The sequence below is a fragment of the Kickxella alabastrina genome, assembly GCF_025024165.1.
Source record: "Kickxella alabastrina strain RSA 675 chromosome Unknown BX661scaffold_10, whole genome shotgun sequence".
NCBI lineage: Eukaryota > Fungi > Kickxellomycota > Kickxellomycetes > Kickxellales > Kickxellaceae > Kickxella > Kickxella alabastrina.
In genome coordinates this window covers 1-23,243 of record NW_026251481.1, presented here as the reverse complement: position 1 = coordinate 23,243, position 23,243 = coordinate 1, and the positions used below count along the sequence as shown (strand labels likewise).

At 54.8% G+C, this 23,243-nt stretch overlaps 4 protein-coding genes across 4 annotated transcripts; 3 read left to right on the top strand and 1 right to left on the bottom strand.

Annotated features, from left to right (window-relative positions):
* The first annotated feature begins 5,717 nt into the window (after positions 1-5,717).
* Positions 5,718-7,473, top strand: BX661DRAFT_12362 (cytochrome P450). Its single transcript, XM_051532423.1, has one exon. It carries the CDS (start codon positions 5,872-5,874, stop codon positions 7,435-7,437), a length of 1,566 nt encoding a protein of 521 aa, XP_051391797.1. The 5' UTR covers positions 5,718-5,871; the 3' UTR covers positions 7,438-7,473.
* A 1,329-nt stretch (positions 7,474-8,802) lies between these two features.
* BX661DRAFT_181780 (uncharacterized protein) lies at positions 8,803-10,693 on the top strand. Its single transcript, XM_051535795.1, has 3 exons — positions 8,803-9,203; positions 9,324-9,503; positions 9,633-10,693. The coding sequence occupies exons 1-3, from the start codon at positions 9,051-9,053 to the stop codon at positions 10,605-10,607; spliced, it is 1,308 nt and encodes a 435-aa protein (XP_051391796.1). The 5' UTR covers positions 8,803-9,050; the 3' UTR covers positions 10,608-10,693.
* Positions 10,694-20,064: 9,371 nt separating this feature from the next.
* Positions 20,065-20,457, top strand: BX661DRAFT_170721 (uncharacterized protein; the record flags this gene model as incomplete). Its single annotated transcript, XM_051533649.1, has 1 exon — positions 20,065-20,457. One exon carries the CDS (start codon positions 20,065-20,067, stop codon positions 20,455-20,457), a length of 393 nt encoding a protein of 130 aa, XP_051391795.1.
* A 2,410-nt stretch (positions 20,458-22,867) lies between these two features.
* Positions 22,868-23,126, bottom strand: BX661DRAFT_181761 (uncharacterized protein; the record flags this gene model as incomplete). Its single annotated transcript, XM_051535794.1, has 1 exon — positions 22,868-23,126. The coding sequence occupies one exon, from the start codon at positions 23,121-23,123 to the stop codon at positions 22,905-22,907; it is 219 nt and encodes a 72-aa protein (XP_051391794.1). The 3' UTR covers positions 22,868-22,904.
* Between the last annotated feature and the right edge of the window lie 117 nt (positions 23,127-23,243).

Below are 23,243 nucleotides of genomic sequence, written 5' to 3'. Positions count from 1 at the left end.
GAGCACTTTGCGGCCGTGCAGCTGCTGGTGACCAACCGCGACATGGTCGTCTGGTGCATGCGGCTGGCCAGGGCCGGGGCCGAGGGAGCCGAGCAGCGGCGCGCGGTGGAGGCACAGATGCGCGAGGCCGGTGCGCACCGGCTGCTCGGCGAGACCAAGGGCGCTGAGGCGCCCAGGAAGGCGGCGGCGGCTGTGGAGGCCGAGGCCGAGCGGGTGGCCGAGGTCGACCTTGACAGCCTGGCGTTTGCGCAGGGCGCACACCTGATGACCAACGACCGCTGGGTGCCGCCGCCCGGCGCCGTCAAGACGGTCATGCCCGGGTACGAAGAGATTCATGTGCCTGCGCCCGAGCCGCTGGGTGCGGCTGACGCGCACAACCCGCTGGTGTCCGTCACAGAGCTGCCCGAGTGGGCGCGGGCGGCGCTGCCTGGCGTGCAGCAGCTCAACCGCGTGCAGAGCCGCGTCTTCGCGACGGCGTTCACGACGGACGACAACATGCTGATCTGCGCGCCGACAGGCGCCGGAAAAACCAACTGCGCGGCGCTGGCGATGCTGCGCACCATCGGGCAGTTCCGCGATGGCGCCGGCAACATCGACGCGGCGGCGTTCAAGATAGTGTACGTGGCGCCAATGAAGGCGCTTGTGGCCGAGATGGCCGGCGCGTTCAAGGCGCGGCTTGAGCCGCTGGGGCTGCGCGTCGCCGAGCTGACGGGTGACTCCCAACTGACCAAGGCGCAGATCGCCGAAACGCAGCTGCTGGTGACGACGCCCGAGAAGTGGGACGTTGTGACGCGCAAGGGCCACGAGGGCAGCTACACGCAGCTGGTGCGGCTGGTGATCATCGACGAGATCCACCTGCTGCACGACGAGCGCGGGCCGGTGCTGGAGTCGCTGGCAGTGCGGCTCAAGCGCGCGGCCAACGGCCCGCGGCTGGTCGGGCTCAGCGCCACGCTGCCCAACGCCGACGACGTCGCGACGTTCCTACGCGTGCCGGCGCGCGCGCTGTTCCGGTTCGACGCGCGCTACCGCCCGTGCCCGCTGCAGATGCAGTTTGTGGGACTGACGGACACCAAGCACGTGCGGCGGCGCCAGCGCATGGACGAGGTGTGCTACGCCAAGGCGCAGCGCGCGGCGCAGGCCGGCGGCCAGGTGCTCGTGTTTGTCCACTCGCGCAAGGAGACGGTGCGCACGGCGCAGGTGCTGCGCGACATGGCTGTCGACGCGGCGGCGCTGGACTCGTTTGTGCGCGGTGCCAGCGCCAGCGCCGAGGTGCTGCGCGAGGAGGCGGCGGCAACGCGTGACGCGCAGCTGGCAGCGCTGCTGCCGTTTGGCGTGGCTGTGCACCACGCCGGCATGGCGCGCGCCGATCGCGCGCTGGCCGAGGATCTGTTTGCCGACGGCCACGTGCGCGTACTGGTGTCGACAGCGACGCTGGCGTGGGGCGTCAACCTGCCGGCGCACACGGTCATCATCAAGGGCACGCAGGTGTACAGCCCGCAGCGCGGCGCGTGGGCCGAGCTGTCGCCGCAGGACGTTCTGCAGATGCTGGGTCGCGCCGGCCGGCCGCAGTTCGACACGTTCGGTGAGGGCGTCATCATCACGGCTCACAGCGAGCTGCGCTACTACCTGTCGCTGATGAGCCACCAGCTGCCGATCGAGTCGCAGATGGTCGCGCGGCTGCCCGACATGCTCAATGCTGAGGTCGTCCTGGGCTCGGTGCGCTCGCGCGACGACGCCACCGCGTGGCTGGCGCAGACGTACCTGTTTGTGCGCATGCTGCGCAGCCCGGCAGTCTACGGGCTGTCGGCCGATGCCGTCGACGAGGACCCGGCGCTGAGCGGCCGGCGCCAGGCGCTGGCGCACGCGGCTGCGCTGGCGCTGGAGCGCTGCGGCATGGTGCGGTATGACCGGCGCGGCGGGCGGCTGGCGCCGACAGAGCTGGGCCGCGTCGCGTCGCACTACTACGTCACGCACCGCACAATGGCGGCCTTCCAGCAGCACCTGCGCTCGGGCGCTGGCGACATCGACCTGCTGGCAGTGTTTGCGCGCGCCGACGAGTTCCGCCTGATCCCGGTGCGCGCCGAGGAGCGCGTCGAGCTGCAGCGGCTGCTCGAGCGCGTGCCGGTGCCTGTGCGCGGCGACACCGATGACGGGCCGATGCCCAAGGTTGCCGCGCTGCTGCAGGCACACGTCGCACGGCTGGCGCTGCCCGGCTTTGCGCTGGCCGCCGACGCCGTCTACGTAACGCAGTCGGCGGCTCGGCTTTTCCGCGCGCTGTTCGAGTTGAGCCGCGCCAGGGGCTGGGCGCGTGCGGCACGGTGCGCCCTGGGCTGGTGCAAGCAGGTCGAGCGCCGCATGTGGCTGGCCATGTCGCCGCTGCGCCAGTTTGGCCGCGACTGCCCGGCCGACCTGCTGCGGTCCGTCGAGCGCAAGCCGCTGCCGTGGGCGCGGTACCTGGACCTGACCGAGCCCGAGCTGGGCGAGCTCGTTGGGTCGCCCAAGGCCGGCCGCGTGCTGCACCGCCTGGTGCACCTGGTGCCGCGCTTGGACGTGCGCGCGCACGTGCAGCCGCTGACGCGCTCGCTGCTGCGCTTCGAGCTGCGGCTGACGCCCGACTTCGTGTGGAATGACGCCGTGCACGGGTCGGCGGAGGTCTTCTGGGTGACCGTCGAGGACGCCGATGGCGAGCGGCTGCTGCATGCCGAGCCGCTGGTCATCAAGCGGGCGTACGCGACGGCGGAGCACCTGCTGGAGTTCACCTGCGCGCTGACAGAGCCCCTGCCGCCGCAGTACTTTGTAGCCATCGACAGCGACCGATGGGTCGGGTCGGACACGCGGCTGGCGGTGTCCTTCAGGCACCTGCAGCTGCCCGACCGCGCCCTGCCCCCCACAGAGCTCTTGGACATGCAGCCACTGCCTGTGTCCGAGCTGCGCGACCCCGAGTTCGAGGCGCTCTACCGCGGCAAGCTCAGCGAGTTCAACGCCGTGCAGACGCAGTGCTTCCACGCGCTGTACCGCACGGACGACTCGGCCCTGCTGGCTGCCGCGCCCGGTGCCGGCAAGACTCTGGCCGCAGAGATTGCGCTGCTGAGGTTCTTCCGCCAGGAGGCCGAGCGCGCGCAGCTCGAGGGCGACTCGTATGTGCGCCGGCGCGCGCTGTACATTGCGCCCTTTGCAACGCTGGTCGAACAGCGCACGCGTGCGTGGCAGCGGCGTTTTGCGTCGGTGCAGGGCGGCAAGAGCGTGGTCTGTTTGACAGGCGACGCTGTGGCCGACCTGCGTCTTCTGGACGACGCACACGTGGCCCTGGCCACGCCCGCCCAGTGGGACGCGCTGAGCCGCAGGTGGCGTCAGCGCCAGCGCCAGTGCGTGCGCGATATCGGCCTGGTCATTGTCGATGAGCTGCATTGGATTGGCGGCTCGGGCTGGGCACCAGCTCGGACGAGGACCTGCTGGCCTCGCTGTACGAGGTCGTCGTGAGCCGCGTGCGGTACATGGCGGCGCAGCTGGATCGCCACATTCGGGTGGTTGGGCTAACCGTGCCGTTGGCTAATGCGCGGGACGTGGCCGCTTGGATCGGCGCTCCTGCGTCGGCAGTGTTTAATTTTGCGCCGTCGGTTCGCCCGTCGTCGCCATTGGAGATCCGCGTGGTCACCTCGGGCATCGCGCACTTTGCATCGAGGATGGACGCGTGGGTGGCGCCCGCATACCGCGCCATTAACAGGGCGACCATTGTGTTTGTGCCTGCGCGGAAGCAGTGTCGCTCGGTGTCGACTGCCCTGGTAGACATGGCGTTGGGCGACGAAGCCGGGTCGCGCTTCAGTACCGGCGATGCCATGGCTGTGTCGGTGGCGGTGGACGACCCCGTGCTGGGCGACCTGCTGCCGCACGGCGCTGCGTACTACCACGAGGCACTCAGTGAGTCTGACAAGGCCATTGTCCTTGCACAGTTCGCGTCTGGAGCCGTGCAGGTTTTAGTTGCCAGTCGCGAGTCCTGCTGGGCCTTGGACCACGTGCATGCCCCGACGGTGGTCATCATGGGCGCGGAAAAGTACTGTGGTCGCGAGCACCGCTACGTCGACTACTCTGTTCCGGAGGTCCTGCAGATGATGGGCCGCGCGTCCACCTTGGCCTTGCACGAGCAGGCGCTCTGCCTCTTGATGTGCATGACCGGGAAGCGCGACTTTTACCTCAAGTTTTTGCATGAGCCGCTGCCTCTCGAGTCGCGTCTGGACGGCCACCTGCACGACGCGATGAACAGCGAGGTTGTTGCCAAGACCATTGCGAGCAAGCAGGATGCTGTGGACTACCTGACGTGGACCTTGCTTTACCGCCGGCTGGTGCAGAACCCCAACTACTATGGTCTGCAGGGCACGTCGCACGAGCACCTTTCGGATTATCTCTCAGAGCTCATTGAATCCACTTTGGCCGACCTGGAGGCCGCCAAGTGCGTTTCCGTGGACGAGGACGCTGTGGAGCCGACCAACCTGGGCATGATTGCTGCGTACTACCAGATCAGGTACCTCACGGTCGAAATGTTTGCGCTGTCGTTGTCGGCCAAGACCAAGCTGCGTGGCGTCCTGGACATTATTTCGGCGGCCGACGAGTTCGAGGCCCTGCCCGTGCGGCACCGTGAGGAGGCCGTGCTGGATCGCATCGCCCTGCGGCTTCCCGTCCCACTGCCGTCGTCGTCGACCGCAGAGGCAGAGGGCATGGGCCGGTGGAACTCGCCTCGCGTGCGCACCCATCTCTTGCTCCAGGCTCATTTCTCCCGTCTCGCCTTGCCTGCTGACCTGGCCGCCGACCAGCAGTGGTGTTTGCTACGCGTGATGCCACTTTTGCAGGCATTGGTTGACGTGGCGTCCTCGATGGGCTGGCTGGCACCGGCACTGGCTGCCATGGAGCTGTCTCAGATGAGCGTGCAGGCCATCTGGGAGTCCCGCGACCCGCTGGTCAAGCAGGTACCGCATTTGTCGGAGCGGCTGGACAAGTGCACATTGGCAGGCGTACAGAGCGTCTTTGATATCATGGATATGGAGGACGACGACCGTGCGCGGTTGCTCAACGGACTGGCACCGAGACAGGTTGCTGAGGTCGCTGCCTTTGTCAATCGCTACCCCAACATTGAGGTGGACTACCAGGTGGACGCACCCGAGGATATTTGCGAGGGCGGACTTGTTTCCGTGCGCTTGTCGCTGGATCGCGAGTGGGACGATGATGAGGAAGTGGGTCCTGTTATTGCGCCGTTCTTCCCGTCGGTGCGGATGGAGAACTGGTGGGTTGTTATTGGTGATCCCCAGAACCAGGCGCTGGTGGCTGTTAAGCGGCTCGGGATGTTTAGCAAGCACTTGGATGTCCAGGTCGAGTTTAATGCGCCCGAGCGCGTGGGCACTGTCAAGTGGAAGATGTTCTTGATGTGTGATGCATTTTTGGGCTGCGACCAAGAGTTTGATTTGGAGATGGATGTGCAGCCTGTCGAGGACGATGATGAGGAAGAGGAGGACGATGACGATGAGGACCTCTAGTCGATTTTTTTAGTTTAATTTAAAATTACTGTTTAACCTTGAATCAGCCTTGCGTTGTTGGATGATATACCGACGTGTTATTTTTTTCCTGCTATTTCGGTGATTTCTATGTTTTTATAAGTATTTACTAGATAATTTGTGCTGCTGTATTGCAAGTGGAAATTGAATACAATAATGCCAACCCTGTTACTCTTTTTCCTTCTTTTGCCCTTTTTTCTTCTATCTCAACCTAATTTTTCTGCTTTAGCAATACATTATTTTTCCCTTCGCTTTATCCATATACTCACCATTGCATCTGCTTATACCTATAATCAACAGTCTGTTATTTATTTTCGTATAAGTAATCATGAATGGCGCCGGCGGCAACTCCACAAGGCTCATGTTTGACGATGACGATGACTACAACAACAGCACACCGCTCTCCACGACCATGTACGCTCTTTTGACGCTCTTCATTCTACTGACACTCTTCAAAATCGTCTACGAGCGGTGGATGACGCCCCTGGCCAACATCCCTGGCCACCCATTACACTCCATAACCAGCATTCCCATGCGCTACCACATGCTACGAGGTCAACTGCCCTCGCACCTCCTTGGTTTGCACCAAAAGTACGGCTCCATCGTGCGCATCTCTCCTCAACGCATTTCCGTGGCTGACCCTGAGATGATCAAGCATGTTCTGGGGTCGCATGTCTTTGGTAAAACGCCGAGCTACGATATGCCGCAGGTTTTGGAGCCCAATTGTTTTTCGACCAGGGTGCCAGAGCTGAGCGTGGAGAGGCGGAGGCAGGTGGGACCTGGGTTTTCGCACGGGCATTTGGCGAAAATGGAGTCCAAGATTGTTGAGTGCGGCGTGCTGAACGTCAGACGCAAATTGGACGCACTTATGTCGGTTAAAGACAATACTGTTGTGCAGTATAATGTATGGTTTTCGCTGATTGCCCTGGACACTATTGGTGAGCTAGGCTTTGGCAAAAAGCTTGGCGCATTGTTGGCGGATGGCCACGAGTTGGTTGCGATTCTGATCAGGATCCGGATATTCAACTATATTACGATGGCTCTCCCTTGGTTCAAGCAGCTACCGCGTGTGTTGGGGAAGAGGCTGCGTACACTGACCACTTTGATGGACTTTGCTTCGGAGGCTATTAATGTTCGGCGCAAGGAGGAGCAGGGCGGGGAACCCAGGCAGGGGGGGCTGGATCTGTTGCAGATTATGCTTGATGTCGGAAGGGCCGAGGGCGACAAGAGGGCGATTATTTCGGATGGGCAGATGGTCTCCGAAACTATCCTGCACCTGATCGCTGGTGTCGACACGACATCGGCGGGGTTGACCTGGACTTTGGCCCTGCTTTTGCACAACCCCGTGGTTATGGAGAAGCTAATTACGGATATCCGGCGCAATTTTGCACTGGGCTCTGTGGTGAGCTACGAGGAGTGCCGCTTGAAGGTGCCGTACTTGTCGGCTGTTATTTCTGAGTCCTTGAGGGTGATGAGTCCAGCGCCGGGGATTTTGCCGCGTCTGGCGCCCCCTGGCGGCGTCAGGTTGGATGGGTATGTGGTTCCCAAGGGCACGTGGATATGCTGCTCTGTGGGGTCGCTGCATATGAATCCGCTTGTGTTTCCTGAGCCCGATGCGTTCAAGCCGGAGAGGTTTTTGGCTGGTGGTGGTGGGCAAGGAAACATGTTGGCGTTTTCGACTGGTGTGCGGGCCTGCTTGGGGCGAAACTTGGCACTGGTGGAAATGCACGTTGTTCTGGCCAATCTTCTGAAGGACTACAATCTTGCTCTGCCACATGGCGTCCAGCCCTTGGGCGGGATCCCTGATATTCCGAGAAAGACTCTCATGACAATGAACCCTGTCAATCCCGAAAAAGACTGCTTGGTGGTAATTTCGCGCAGAAAGTTGGAATGAGTTATAAAAAATTATTATAAGGTGTTTGAGAAGTTTTCGAGATTGTGGACGATGCGTTTAAAGTGACCTGGTTACATTCGCGTAGACCTTTTTTTGCGCTCTTTTTGCCATTGCACGCGGTATATTTGCACCCATCTTGTGTAGTCGGCCACGTTTCTCTTACCGGCGCTTTTGTTCTGCCAGTTTTTTTTTGCCGCTCCAGTTCCAACGTTCTGTACTGGATCTGGATTTAGGCATTGGCGATTGGTCCCAAAACACTGGTACTGTATAACGGGGGTATTTCTTCTGGATTGTTGGGTGCGTTTTGGAGCAAAAAGTAATGTTTCTTGCATGAGCTGCAAAAGCAATTGGCGTTGTTTGCCATAACTCAAAGCTGATTTCTCTGGTTATAATCTAGAACAGGTAGAGGCTGGGCTGGAATGCTTATTTGGCTGGCAGCCAGCAAATTGCCTGTGTTTTGTTTTCACAGAATTCATTTACTCATTGTTCAATTTTTAATTAAAACATTTATCAAGAACATTTTATTTTCGACATGTAGTGAATTATCGGAATAGAATATTTTAATTATTGAAAAAGAAAGCGGAAACAATACACGTTTACTAATGTATTTCAAACATACTGGATCTGTTGTATCCCATGCTCATTTTTTAATTAACATTTCTTTTTTACATTTCTTATTGTTGTTTTGGACCCACATAGTGCCTCAATTTGCCACTATCTTTGCTTTCACATTGTTTCCTTTTGATTTGCGCATTCCTACTGCTACTGCAAAAAAAAATTTACACATAAAGATAATATGTTAAAAAAATTTTGTGACTAGTTCCGATAAAAGTTTGAAAATCAATTGATTGTCACACCTTAACTATTTTTTGATTTCGATCTACAATCAACTTTAAACTTGTTATTTTTGAGGAAAATAAATGTTTTTGAGTATGCATCTTGCGCACAAAATTTGAAATCGTTTCAGAATTGTCATAGGTGGGAGAGTTAAGTGGGTAATCGCACGCATGCTGATCAAAAACTTACAAGCACTGCCTGTGGAGGATGCGCTGATGCTGAAGCTGCCTGTTGACACCATTCCCCTTATCCTGGATTACAAGCAAGCAAATGTTTGTTTGCAAGTGAAAAAACAATGTGCTTTTAGGCCTGATGCTGGCAAATATTTTTGAGATATTATCACCCAACAAGCTTGAGAGATATCATTATTTTGCAAGGACTCGTCCAAAAAAATAAACGATGGCCAATGCGTTAAATAAAATAAAATAAAAAGGACGAGGGGCTTGCTTTGGCAATTCGATTTTCCCCCAATATTTTATCCCTTTTTCTGTTTGAAAAATTGTACAAAGAGATGAGTTTCTTTTTTATTTTTATTTTTATTTTTATTTTTCCCCTTGATGAACAACGTAATAAAAAAAGAGGATAAAAGAGGAGTTTGTAATTTCTCTCTTTTTTCAGTTCTTTTCTTTTTCTCCAAACAAATTTAAAAATTCAGTAATAACTAGAATCTATTATTTGCATTCAATAGTTTTTTATAGCGTATCACCCCCTTTTCTCTCTGCCTTTATTCTTGTTCTTCCCCCCTCCATTACATTTATAAACTTCACACTAAACACATGAGCGGGAGCGAAACAAAACAGGACATTTACGGGTGCAGGTGCCTGAATGTCAGAGTGCATGTGGAATCGACAGCTGATGAGCGCACGTCTTTGGAAAACATTAAAAATGTGCTCCAATGCACGCTAGGAGGGCTTTCAGCCGTTGAAGTGGTAAGTCCCGCGTTTTTTTAAAAAGAATCCCCCTTTGTAAAACCAAAACCGCTCGAATGGGAAAACTAATTTTCCTTGTGCCATATTGCATCCGTGCTTGCTTGCTTGCTTGTTTTTTAGGGATTGAATGCGCTTGTGGAGGTCAAGCCTGGGTCTTCTGTTGACCGCAGCATCAAGGTGCTGCGCTGCCTGCTGTGCAAATCGCCTGTTCTGTACTTCAAGTCAGAAAACACTCGGAGGATATCCCAGCAGCAGATGCCAGAGCCGCACAGCGAAGCCTTTTTGGACAAGGAAGCAACGGTACGTGGCTGGACAGAAGAAGCGAATGCTGGCTGTCTCCCGCCCAAAGCCAAGGCCAATGGAAAGCAGTGAGCTTGTCTGCTAATAATGTGGTTTATCGTGCTGTGTTTATTGCTGCGTTGCATGTAGGACCCGACGCGTGGTTCGCAGATAAAGGCCCTGCCAGACTATTCTGGGCCCTTTGGCGTGCTGCTGCTCAGCGAGTTTACCAGCAGCAGCGGGGGCGCGCGGGCAACGCGACTGAGCACCCACATCCCGCGCGAGATCCAGCAAAAGGCGGCCGAGTATCTGCAGCGCCAAGAGGAGGCGAAGAACGAGCGCGTGCGCGAGTATATCCGAGCCCAGGACCATGCGCTCGAGCAGCTCAAGGCGCGCACCATGGACGAGTGCGCAAAGCTCAGCGACATTATCAATGCAGCGCACCCGCAGCCTTCGGCCACAGCATCCACGCAGAACGAGCCCGCTGCGCTGTCGGGGCTCGCTGCAATGCTGCGGGGCGGCGGCGGTGGCGGCGGCGCCCTTGGGCGCAATCCGATCATGCGTACCAGCCCGCTCGACCGGCGCCGCGGCAACAGCGACGACGACTACGCCAGCGACGACGCCGATGCCAGCGGGCTGTATGGGCTGGTGGACGTCGTCGAGCCTGCTGGCAGCCTGTCTGCGCGCGGAATGGCCCGGCGGCGGCGCTTCGGCTCGCACCAGTCGGAGGAGCAGTCGGACGATGAGGAGTCGTTTGGCAACTTTGCGCAGCAGCCGGCAGGCCAGCGCTTTTCGCCTGTGCGCATGGCACCGTCGCAGCAGCAGCAGCAGCAGCGGACCGGCAATCTCGGGCAGATGCTGGCCGGGTCGGTGCCTATCCAGATTCCGATGATGACCAGCGGCTCGCTAATTGGCGGCCGCTCGTTGAGTCGCCGTGAGTTCCAGCAGCGGGTCGAGGAAGGCGAGCGGGACCGCCGCCGTGAGCAGATTGCCCGCGAGCTGCCGAGGACCTTTGTGCCGCCGCACCAGCTGCTGGACCAGATCCACGAGAACGATGCTGACCTGTTTATCGGCAGCAAGCCGCGCGACTCGTACGGCTTTGGGAGGCGCTACGCTCCTGGCTAATTATAGATTTTCTTTTGTTTGCAATCAACCAAGCGTTGCTCACAATGATACTGTCTCTTTTGTTTTGTACTGCAAGGTCCGTTTTGTGGCGATGTTGATGTTGATGCTGATGCTGATGCTGATGCTGATGATGATGCTGATGCTGATGATCCTGCTGCTGCTGCTGATGATGGTTCCGCGTGATTTTGCCTCTTTATTTTCTTTTTGTGAATTTTTTTGTTCTTTTGCTCTTTGCTCTTTTTTTGGTCACTCCCTATTTTATTTCTCTATATTTTATTTCCACTGTAATTTTTCGCAATCATGGACAACACAGTTTTAGATGGCCAACAATTGCCGTCACCTGCGACTCTCGAAAAGGACCAGATTGCCGAATCGTCTGCCTCCGAGTACTCTGACACAGTTGAGCAGGCCGGAGCAGACGAAGAAGAAAAGGACGAACCAGAACAGCCACAGCCACAGCGAATTCCCAGCACAGACGCAAAAGAAAAAGAAGACGGCGAGTCAGGCTTAAATTCAGAAGAGGCTGCTTTAGACACAGACACGCACGGACAGCCCGAATCGCATTCCGAGGCTGCGTCTGAGAGCGGGTCTGCGTCTGAGAGCGGGTCTGAGTCTGAGTCTGAGAACAAGAGCGAGAACAAGAACGAGCCTGAGCCTGAGCTTGAGAACGAGACGAGTCGGCCAATTTCTGATAGCGGCGCCTGTTCCCCAGCAGAGCTATCAGCCGCCAAACACGCGCAACCAGAGCCCGTTGAAGCACCCGCCGCGGTAGACGAGCTTGCGGACGGCCCATTGCAGGACGAGGCTCCGCCGATGCCCGCAACCGGACTCCCTGGCCTTGTGTTTATTGTTGGCGCCGTGGACAAGCTCTTGGCCACCCGCGAGGGCAAAAAGAAGGACGCCAAGCCGGCGCTGGACAAAATGCAGCAGGTGCTGGCACCAAAGGCGCAGCAGCACAGGTGGCTGACCCGCGAGGAGATTGACACTATCCTGGAGGCATTCGGCATGCTGTGCGTGGCCCAGAGCACGGCTGCAACACTGGTGATTGCGCTGGATTGCATTGAAAAGCTCGTCTCATTCCATTACTTTGATAATGTCATTGGCCTGGTTACCGTTGGTGTGGTGGCTCGGAGGCTAAGGTCTAACCGGGGGTGCTCCGACCATCCTGTGGACGAGAGGCAGTTGATGCGGGATGCCGAGATGGAGACGGAGACACTGCGGCAGGGGTACTTCCGCACGATAGCTGATCGGCTGGTTGAGATCGTGTCCAGGTGCTACCAGGGCGAGGGTACTGCAGACAATGTTCAGCTGCAGATTGTCAAGGCCCTATTTGCTCTGATCTCGTCGGACCGCCTGCCGGTGCGGCAATCATCGATGCTCAACACGATACGGACAGCGTACAATGTGTTTGTGCTGGCGCGTAGCCATGTCAACCAGACTATCGCACAGGGCACGCTGACCCAGATGGTACACTTGGTGCTTTCTAGAGCGCCCGTGGAAATTGAAGACTCCGCTGAAGACTCTGCCGAGAATCCCGCTGACGTTGATAGGCGGAGGCAGGCGAACGATGGCGCTGTGAGGGATGCTTTTTTGCTGCTCAGGGCACTGTGCAAGCTGTCAATGCGCCAGATCCCCAATGACCATGCTCTGGACGGTAAGTCTCCGCAGCTAAGGTCGCGTTGTTTGGCTCTCAACCTCATTCGCTTGGCCCTGTCCGAGCACACAGCCGTGTTTGTCTCGTCATATGTGTATTTGCGCTCGAACGCAGCTGATAACGCTCACAATTCCTCCGGAGGTGGTGGCCCTACCACCGCCTCGACTGCAGTTGCCGCCGCCGCTCTGCGCTCGTTGGCAGCCTCCGGTGAAGACGAATTTGGCGACACTGAGGGCCCCGACCACGCGATATCGCAGGAGATTGCCCAGACGGCCTCGCGCCAGCTTGAGGCTGATGGCACTTCCGCCAGTAGTGCACAGGTATCGGAACAAGAAGATGGCTCGGCGTCGCCACCGCCCCAGCGCCTTCAACTGTGGCGGTGCCCCTGATTGCCGTCATCCGCCAGTATCTGTCGCTGTCTCTCAGTCGTAACCTGGTGTCGTCCAATGCCATGGTTCTGGACCTGGGTCTTGCAGTCTTTGAGCTGACAATGCTGCATATGCGAGCATACTTGCGGCGCGAGATGGAGGTTATTTTCCGCGAGATTCTGCTCCCACTGCTTGAGAACAAGAGCTCCGGCTCGCTGCACCAGCGCGGCCGCTTGCTTCAGACGCTCAGCCGTCTGCTGGCGCAGCCTGCCTCGTGTTGAGCTGTACTTGAACTACGATTGCGCCGAGGACTCGCGCGTCAATGTGTTCCAGCGCCTTGCAGAGATTCTGTGCAGACTGGGAGCGAGCTACGTTGTTCCGCCGAACAAGAACAGCCCGCATTACTGGTTGGCATCCCCGAATGCCGAGTCCTCTGCTGATGGCATGTCGATGGTGGCGGCGGCCTGGCGTGTCGTGCAGCAGCGCCAGACTGTTTTCAATATGCCACTGGCTCAGGTCCTTCGGGCCGCGGCGGCCGGCGGCAGTGGCAGCGGTGCCCTGGATGCGTTTGCAGCCGGTGCGTTGTCTGACAATAGGCGTGGTTCGCGGACGCTTTCGATGAGCAGCCAGAGCACAACCATGTCGAGTGCGGCGATGGTCGGAAGTAGTGGTATTAGCAGCGCGACGCTGATGTACGGCGGGCTGAACTTTGCTACCGGCGATAAGGGCAATATGGCGACGGCAGCAGCGGTGGCGACCACCGATGAGTACATGGTTCGGCAGTGGGCGATGGATGGGCTAGCTGCGATGCTGCAGAGTATGGTTGCATGGAGCGACCGCCTTGCCGGGCCCAGTGCGCTGGCGAATTTGGCCGATGACGAGGCTGCCGGAGCAGATCATATTGTGCCTGAGGCCCCACTGACCGCTGATTCTGATACTTCTGCTGCTGTAGATAATTTCCCTCATGAGCAAGAGGTCAGCGCACCAAGCGATGATCCGCAGGAGATGTCGTCCATCAAGCACCGCAAGCAGCAGTTTGAGCTCGGCTGTAAGTTGTTTGCGTTGAAGCCCAAGAAGGGAATCGCGTCGTGGCAGAACTCTGGTTTTATCAAGTCCAACGACCCCCAGGAGATTGCTCGCTTCCTCGCGTCATCCAATAACCAGGGCATTGACAAGCTCCAACTAGGCGAGTACCTAGGCGACGGCGACGCCTTCAATATTGCTGTGATGCACGCGTTCGTCGACCTCATGGACTTTTCCGGCATGGACTTTGTCACGGCGCTGCGCCGGTTCCTGCAGGCCTTTAGACTTCCCGGCGAGGCGCAGAAGATTGACCGATTTATGCTCAAATTCGCCGAGCGCTACGTCACTGGCAATCCGGGCACGGGCTTTGCTAACGCCGATACAGCCTATGTGCTGGCGTTCTCGACCGTCATGCTTAACACGGACCATTACTCTCCGCAGGTCAAGAACCGCATGACCAAGCAGGACTTTATCAACAATAACCGCGGTATCAATGACGGCCAGGATATCGACCGCGTGCTGCTCGAGGGCGTCTACGACCAGGTCGACCAGGAGGAGATCAAGATGAAGGACGATCCTCTTGAGGGCAAGGTTCAGGGTGCCAACGTTGCTGGAGCGGCAGCACCCGGGTCACTGTTTGCCTTGTGGGGAAACAACACTGCCAACCGCATTCGCGAGCAGCACTCGCACGCCTCGGCGGCGATGGCGGCTAAAAGCGAGCAGTCGATCCGCAGCATGGCCAAGATGCGTCGTAAGCGCGCAATGCGCCGCCCATCGGTGTCTGTTGCGTCCAATATGCTGAATGGTGACGCGCGCAGTGTTGAGCAGGGCGAGGATGCCGGCTCCATGGCGACCTTGGACACCTGGGCGATGCTGCTGGACATGACCGATTATTTGCATGCTACGAGGCCCGACCACATTGCGCCCATGTTTGCGATTATCTGGGCGGCCGTGCTACCCGCGCTGTCCTCGCCAATGCATACTTCCACCGACCCGCATGTCATTGCCGCGTGTCTGGTTGGATTCCAGAGCGGCATTGCTTTGTCCTGCCGCTTCCGCATGCCGCTCGAGCGCGCGACCTTTGTCACGACATTGAGGAACTTTACGCAGCTGCAGAATTTGGCTGAAATGAAGCGCAAGCATGTGGAGGCCATCCGCGCGCTCATCGAGGTGGCTGCCAGTCGGCCGGATGTCGGCGATGGACTGGCTGAGAGCTGGCTGGACGTGCTTCAGTGCGTGTCGCAGCTCGAGCGGCTGCAGCTGTTGACGCAGGGCTCGGAGGCCGCCGCCGCATCGGTGCATCGGTCTAGCCGCGCGTCGAGCAGTATTGATTCTAGTTCAATGTTTGGGTTTGCCAGTAGTGTCCTGTCGGTTGGCAGCGGTGGAAGCGGTGGTAATAGCGGGTCGCAGAGCATCTCTGCTAGGGCGCTCTTCGCGGCGCCCTCGGCTGGGTCTTCTGCAAACGTGTCCAATGGATTTGCTTCTGGCAGCGCGGCTGGTGACGGCCATCCACAGGTGCCCAAGGTATCGGTGGCTGAGCTGGCCAAGCTGGAGACTAACTCACAGGTGCTGGTGGTCATGGTTGACAGGCTTTTCACCGCCTCGGTGCACCTATCGGGCTTAGGCATTGTTGACTTTGTGCGCGCGCTGTCGCAGGTCGCGTGGGGAGAGATCACGGCGACATTCCGCGGCGAAGACCCCAAACATCAGCACATTATACAGCATTCTAGGCGCGGGTCTGCCGTCACTCGGTCTCAGCCTCCACCTCCGTCGCGGCTGTTCTCGCTGACCAAGATTGTAGAGATCTCTTATTACAACATGGGCCGTATCCGTGTCGAGTGGTCGCAAATCTGGGCCATCCTTGGCCCGCTGTTTGACCGCGTCGGCGCTTACTCTGACACTCGCGCCGCGCTGTTTGCGTTGGACTCGCTGCGCCAGCTCAGTATGAAATTTTTGGAGAAGGAGGAGCTGCCGCACTTTGCATTTCAGAAAGAGTTTCTCAGGCCGTTTGCTGAAATTCTCGAGGGCTACATCCCTGACTCTTCTAATGGCAGCGGTGAGGAGCAAAGCGGCACGCGTAGCCGGTCTTCGGTCGTAATCGTCGACGTGCTAGTCAAGGACATGGTGCTGCGCTGTGTGCACCAGCTGGTGCAAGCCGCGGCGTACCATATTCGCAGTGGGTGGAGGGCGATTTTGAATGTGGCGCAGATTGCTGCTCGCGACTCTAGTGACGGCATTGCCGAGATGGGATTCCACATTGCCAAGGCATGCGCCGAGAATCACGGCCCGCAAATGTGGATGCTGGCGACTGCCAATGTGTCTGTACTCAGTGGTAGCACCGACAGTGAGGATACCAGGACCGTCGAAGTCGTGTCGGTGACCGGTATCGAGTATTTCCACGAGCTTATCGACTGCCTGAACGAGTTTGCTGTGGGTGCTGCCACGCGGCGCCCACGCTTTGCGCTTGGCGCCATCGATACCATGTACCTGGCGGCTGTGTCTCTAGGAAAGCAAATTATCGAGCACTCGGCGTTTGCTGCGTCGGCATCCGAGGACATTTCGCTTGATGACCAGCCCTTGTACCGCGTGTGGATGCCTGTTCTGCGCGCACTCCACGAGGTTGTTATGCACACGGAGGATCTCGAGGTGCGCACCAGGGCGCTCGACGCGTTCTTCCGGCTGATCATGAAGCAGGGCCAGCATTTCTCGCATGGCTTGTGGGCCAGCGTTTTGCGCGACCTTGTGTTCACCATGTTTGCCGACCTGCGTGATCCCTCGGCGAGCCGCCGGTTTGCGACGGTCGATGACTTGGAGCTGTGGTTCTCGACGACGCTGATCAAGGCGCTGCGGCACTTGGTTGCGCTGTTCACGCGGTACTACCCCAAACAGCTGTCCAACCCGATGATGTCCGAGGTGCTCGAGTTGTTGGTCATGTGCATTGCCCAGCCATCGGAGATCCTGGGAAAAATTGGCACATCTTGTCTGCAGGATCTGATCCGCACCAACTACACCAAGTGGGACGAGGAGGCCTGGGGCATGGCTTGCGACACGCTGGCGCGCCTATTCAACTGGTCGCAGCCGCGCGAGCTGTTCTCGATTGCCGGCGCGTCATGGGAGTCTGAGCAGCGGGCGGCGGCTGCGACGCTGATGTCGAGCATTACCCCCAGTACTGCTTCCCCTCAGCAGCCTGTCAGCCAGACATCCAAGGCTGCTGGTGGCGGCGAGGCGCTTCCAGTGATTGCGCCGATACTGCGCAAGTCTCCCGGCAGCAACGGCACGCGCGCGCATGTGGTCAACCGGCCCAGCCCGCTGCGTACTGGTGACAGCGCTGCGTCGCTTTTGTCATCGACTGATGGCAACGAGACGCCCAGCCCGGCATCGGCCGTCCCCGAGAACGGCATTACCGCTGTGTCGCTGCCTGTGCCGACGATGAAGCCACTGCCGCGGGCAAACAGCGTCAAGGCGACATCGGCGCCGACATCCGATGGTAGCGATGTCAAGCCCGATTACATCCACATCACGCTCAAGTGCATTTTGCAACTGCTGTTGATCCAGACTGTGGGTGAGCTCTTTGGGACCAACGTCGAGACCGGAGAGTCGGTGACTGAAGCTGGCGATTTTTACGCGCACATGTCGGCCCACCATCTGTTTATTCTGTTGGATTGCCTGGATCAGTCCCGGGCGTTTGCCCATAGGTTTAACATGGACCGCAAGGTACGCCGCCGTTTGGTCGAGATGGGCGTTATGCCGACTATGCCCAGCTTGCTCAAGCAGGAGACCAGCAGCGTGGTGACCGAGCTGCACATTCTGCAGCGCATGCACTTTGATGCCATAGGCATGGCTGATAGTGCGCGCGGCCAGAAGCACGGCAGCAATGGCAGCAACAGCAGTGGCATTGCTGAAAGCATGCTTGCCGAGCGCCAAGCTGTCGGCGATGAAGTCGATGATCGGTTGGCCACGCTTATGCGGAGTGTTATCGTACAGTACTGCAGTGCTGCTCCTGGAGCCGAGCAAGCGGGCTCGGATGACATTATTTCTTCTGCTAATGGCAGCGGCAATGGTAGCAGCCCGGGCATGGGCTCGGGCCGCAATCGCATCATCCATCTGGTATCATCGCGCACTATACGCGGTGTTTCGGACACCAACGTCAAGCGGAGCGCTGTGGTTGCCTTGTCCTGGCGCCCGTCGGTTTTGGTCATCTTGGCGCATATGGCGCTGCTGGTCAATTCTACTGATAATTCGCGTCCTTTCCGGGCAGCTGTCTCGCGACTATGGCCCGAGTTGATTGATTGCCTTGGTGTCGCCGCAAGTGTCGGCGACTTTGACATTATTGGTGCGGTGCAGCGCATATTGGCCATTTCTGGGTCGGAATTTAAGCTGTCGATGGCCAAATACCGCACCCAGGATAGTTAAAAAAAAGTTTTTTTTTATGATTTTCATTTAGATTGTACATTGTACAATGAAAGCATGTTCAAAAATATTCTGCAATTAGTTTGACTGACTTACTTTTTAACATAGGAAAATTCTTGAAATGCCGTATTGCTGAATACATACATTGACGGCGAACAAATGTATGTGCGTTCCTTGTTTCCAGCCCTTCGCTTTTTCTCTTGTTTTTCTTCAATATTTTTATTTTTGATTTACTCAACAGCCTTGAAACAATACATTTTTACAACCATGGTATTTAGTAGTATGCTTGAATTTGTTACTAAAAAGGTATAAAAAAGACATCAGAACGAAGACGTCAACGAGCGGTTCAAATACAATTGCTTTAACTTTTATTGATGATAATAATAATATCGGTATTATCAATGACATTTCTCGATAATGAACATTACGATACATTTCAAAAGCACATCGAAAAGCACAATAAACACTCGTCTCGATATATCAGGGTGACACTAATTATTTTACTTTTTGAATAAAACTACTGAATTTTATCATTTATAAAAACAATGACATCCTTGCTCAATTACACGCTGACACTTTTCAAACCATTGCTTGAAACAATCCCTGAAGTCATCACGTGTCAAGGAATCGAGTTCGGACTTCCATTCCCCTTTCACCACTCGAATGATCTTTAGATCGCGACCTCTGAGCCTGTTCTTGATGCGCGGGAAAACCAAAAGTCACAAAGTGCTAGATCTAGTGAGTACAGTGGTGTTTCAAATAGTTTAATCCAAATCTGTGAAATGTGATCCAACATACATTCTGATTTGTGAGGTGGTGCGTTGTCCTGGTGATACACGATTCTGTCGGGGTTGGCATTCTTGTGCATTTTTGCACTTGGAAACCACGGGATCGATTCCATCCTTGACAAAGTATTCACTATTGACAGTGTGCGGTTTGATGTTGAGGTTGGCGTGGACAATACCAGGTTTTCAGAAGACAAGATCAATAAATTTGCCTTGACCAAAGTGCGAACGAACCTGGGCGGGTAGCATCTGATCTCCGATGACATATGCCTTGACTACCGAGCCATAGAATGATGTGTTCAATTAGACATACGATTCTTCGCATGTAACAATGTTATATATTTGTTCTGGATGCGCCGGCAAAGTCCCTGATGAGCTGTTGGCAAAACTCAATGCGCGCTGACTTAAGCCCATCAGTGAGGGAATGAGGGATCAATTGCTGATGCACCATTCTATAGCCCATATCACAATGCAAGGCCTTTCGCATTGCTGTCACCAAACAATCGTAGTGCTCAGCTAAATTATCAGCCTTTGTACATGGAAATTGGTCGATTGTCTTGCGAATAGCGGCGCCATGGAGTTGTGCAATTTCGAGTTTCGGACGGCCGCCTCGAGGCTCATTTTCAATACACATATGTCCGCGACAAAACCTGCTAACCCACCTTCTAACTGTTGATATAGAAAGTGCGCCTGTGCCGCAATGCTAGTGTAAATTTTGGTGAATATCCAACGGCATTTTCCCTCTAATAAAAAACGATATTCGATATTTGGACTGTTTTTAGGCAGATATCATTAATTAAAGTCATTTTTAAGTTTTAAGTGATAAATGATATATTTCCAAAGCTGCACAGAAGAAAGAGGAGACGAGTTAGAACGTGTCATAATTTTCCACTAGCCACATTCATTTCTAACCTCACATTAATAAATATAAAAATGTCTGGATACAAACAATACTCTATACGAGGTGAAAAAAGCCAGTTACTTTTTGCCATGGTGATACAAGGAGGCACAGGCCAATAGGATTTTTGACCATATTGAGGCTTACTACAACTCGGTTAAAAGGTCAGCTGCAAATGGAAGCAAGAGAACAGTTGGCTTTGCTCACTATAACAAAGTCGCCAATGGCACTGTGACTGGCTGGACCATTGACCAGCCACAGCAGTGAGTGAGTGGCTCAGGGCCTAGCTGATGCTGGATTGAACGTTCACTCTGGTGACATGGCAAGTTTTAAGAGCGTCGACGGTTTCTACAAGGCCGTCTCTGGATGGGACATCCTCATTGATCTTAGCAGTGAGCCACTAACACACGGCGGTGCCACAATTCCCGAATGGAGCAACCTGGCCGAGGGCTACAAATTCAGCACCAGCAACAAAGTTGCCAAGTCCCTGCCGTTTTTTGCCAGCAATTCTATCCACAGACCCGACTTGATCAGCAGCTACCAGAACGCAACTGACTTTAGCGAGCACTTGCAGGTTCAGTCCGATAGTCTTCTCAGTGATTTTTTCAAACTTGCCACAGCTTCATTCGGCGCAAAAGACACCAAGTGGTACTGCAATATTCCCAGAAAAGTGGCAGTTCACTGGGTTTTGTCTGGCAACTGCAAGAATTAAAACAAATGAATTGGAAGCACCAAACTTCATTGTTCCTGGATTTTTTTAGTTTACACAACACACTAGTGAAAATGGATTTTGAAATTTCCAGACATTTATAGCGAAAGCCCAGATTTTTGAATTAAAATTGAATATTATTTTGAAACGAATTAAATGAAAAATTAGAAAACACCAAAAGCGTACCAAAAAATGCCCCTTGTGAGTGACTAATTATAATAGAGGTTTTAAATTTTGTTTTGATAAAATGACAAATGTCCTCTGTCAGCTCCTGCCAGCCGCGCCTCATATCCAGGTTCCAGCTTTTTTGTCCTAATAGTGGGCATCCACACACTTTTTGAGTTCCTCCAATATGTAATATGTTGGTGCCGGATGCACCTGGAGTTAACCGTTTCAGCCAAGTGATCTTGCAGCTGGGTCTTAAAGATCCCAGTGGAAGCTCTCTCGTGCTCATAATTTTATGCTCCCGTCGTGGACACATGAAATATGTGGCTCTGTGTCTCAATTGGTCTGACAGCCATGCGACGAAGCATAGACGCATCTCTGGTTCAGTATATGCGTTGGAGAAGCTTGTTTTTTTACAGCAGTGAATGGTGGGGTCTCCATGCTCCAAAAAGAAGCAATAAAAGCTCAAAATCAATGCGCAAGGAAAAAGAACAATGCCGATTGGAAATTAATCCGTAAATATAATTATTTCTTGTTTCCATATTTCAGCCAACCAAATGCAAGCACTAAAATTAGCTCGAAAGCTTATTGTTTATAATAAAAATATTATTCATTTTTTTGCGCAATCTATCGCAACAAATTTTCACCTTTGCAACTTTCCACCTTCTACTTTTAATATTTGCTTTTTTTCCAATTCGCACCATTTCGTTCAATTTGTTTTTTCTTCACTTTTTATTACTTTTACCATACCTCAGTGCTTATCACACACACGCTCTCTCTCTCAATGATGTCTGAGCTAGCTCCTCTGAATAAGACTCCGCCGAATCAAACAGGCGTAAGTACTTTTGAATATAAACAGATTATTATGATACTGATGAATTGTTTGTTGTTTATTTTGCGTGCATATAAAACTAATTCGATCACTATTTTCAAACATTTTGTTTTATTTTTTATTAGAACAGCAAGACAGGCGGCACTATCCAAACGCCCTCGAGAAATCAAAAAAAGGAGGAACTGCCACCCGGGGAATCGGAGCCCCCCGAAGTACGCGATAGGCGCCGTCAGCGGCTGCTGAAATGCCTTGGCGATAACATAAGATGCAACTATCCGTTTAATGCCTTTCTCGAATCGCTGGGTGTGAAGGAGCGGTATGAACGCTTCATCAAGGATTGGCCTGATCTTTTCCTCGGCATAGCCAAGGGGTCGCCAGTGGCTGATGGCAAATGCATTGTAGCCAATACAGATCGCTCGATTGAGGAGTCTGGCGATTTTCCCGTTGCTGACGTTTTCGAAAAGCACTCAGGGAAATTGATGGGGCTGGCTAAGGAAGCTCGTTTGGTCAGGTATTTTATCCTCCTCTTCGACGCGATGATCGATGTGGTTGGTGTCGCAAATAGGGTTATTCCGGCAGGCAGAACTCCAATCCCAGACTGCAGGCTTAATCTGGGTGACCATCAGAATAGGGTTATACCAAAGACTCCGCACAAGCCAGACATCGCGTTTTACTACAAAGGCTACGCAGAGAACGCTCATTCCATTCATGCTATACTCGAAGCTAAGATGGATCCAGATTTCGGTGGACCCATAGAGGATACTCGCAGCCAGCTCGCAGATTACGGTCATTTGCTTAATGATCAACAGGCAACCCGCACGTTTGCGCCTGTCTTCTACCTCCATGGGCATATCCTGACGCTTCACGCATATTATCGTGACAAACTGTACATCGTCGAGCTCGGCCAGCTATGCTTCGGCACTTCGCAATCAAATACTTATATTGCAGATATCCAATCAAGCCTCAGAAAGCTCTGGTTCCTGCTGACTCTTGAGTCGAAACTTTTCGGGCATTTCTGTGATGTCTCGGAGGAATCTGACTCTTTCATTTTTTCACCCAAAGGCAAGGCCAATGACAATGGCAAGGGCGATTCGAAGATCGAAGTCTTATACTCGGTTTCCAAGGATGTCAAGGATGTCAAGGATGGCGCTGCTCTGTTTTGTATCAAGGAGACAATAGCGCGTTATTCATACATGATTGGGCGCCATGTCCATTTACTCAAGGGGACTTGCAAAGGTCGTGATGCTGTGCTGAAGCTTTCCTGGACCCCAGTCAATCGTTTGCCCGAGGGCGCCGCATATGCCATCCTCAACAAGAGACCAGTCGAAGGTATTCCCAGGATCTTTTCGAAGGGTCTGCTCATCAGCAACCTCAATGGATACCGGCTGGAGTTTGTGCTCATGGAGTACTGCGGCCAGTCAATGGCTGAGTATCTGAAAGTCAAGACTGACAATCAGAAAGATGAGCTGGTTCCTGGCTTTGTCGACCAGCTGACCCTGTGTCTTGCCCAGGCAAATGACATTGGTATCCTGCACAGGGACATCTCGCCAGGGAATGTGTGCGTCAAAAACAACAAGGTGTATGTCATTGACTGGGGCTGTGCCAAGGTCATTGGCTGGGGCACTGCTGAGGATGCTGCCAGGGACACTGACCCAACCCAACTCAAACACATTGATGTTGCCGAACAGTGGGGGTTCAATGCAACAACAGTGGGACAGGTGGAGGTGGCCAAGGACCCATTTACAGGGACGCCGCTTTTCATGGGAATTCCCATGCTCAGCAGCAGCCCCAT

Excerpts from the sequence above, each read along its gene's own strand:
- BX661DRAFT_12362 (XM_051532423.1), top strand. The coding sequence starts at position 5,872 with ATGAATGGCGCCGGCGGCAACTCCACAAGGCTCATGTTTGACGATGAC.
- BX661DRAFT_181780 (XM_051535795.1), top strand. The coding sequence starts at position 9,051 with ATGAGCGGGAGCGAAACAAAACAGGACATTTACGGGTGCAGGTGCCTG. Across the intron at positions 9,204-9,323 it reads GGCTTTCAGCCGTTGAAGTG|GGATTGAATGCGCTTGTGGA; the intron begins GTAAGTCCCGCG and ends CTTGTTTTTTAG. Across the intron at positions 9,504-9,632 it reads TTTTGGACAAGGAAGCAACG|GACCCGACGCGTGGTTCGCA; the intron begins GTACGTGGCTGG and ends CGTTGCATGTAG.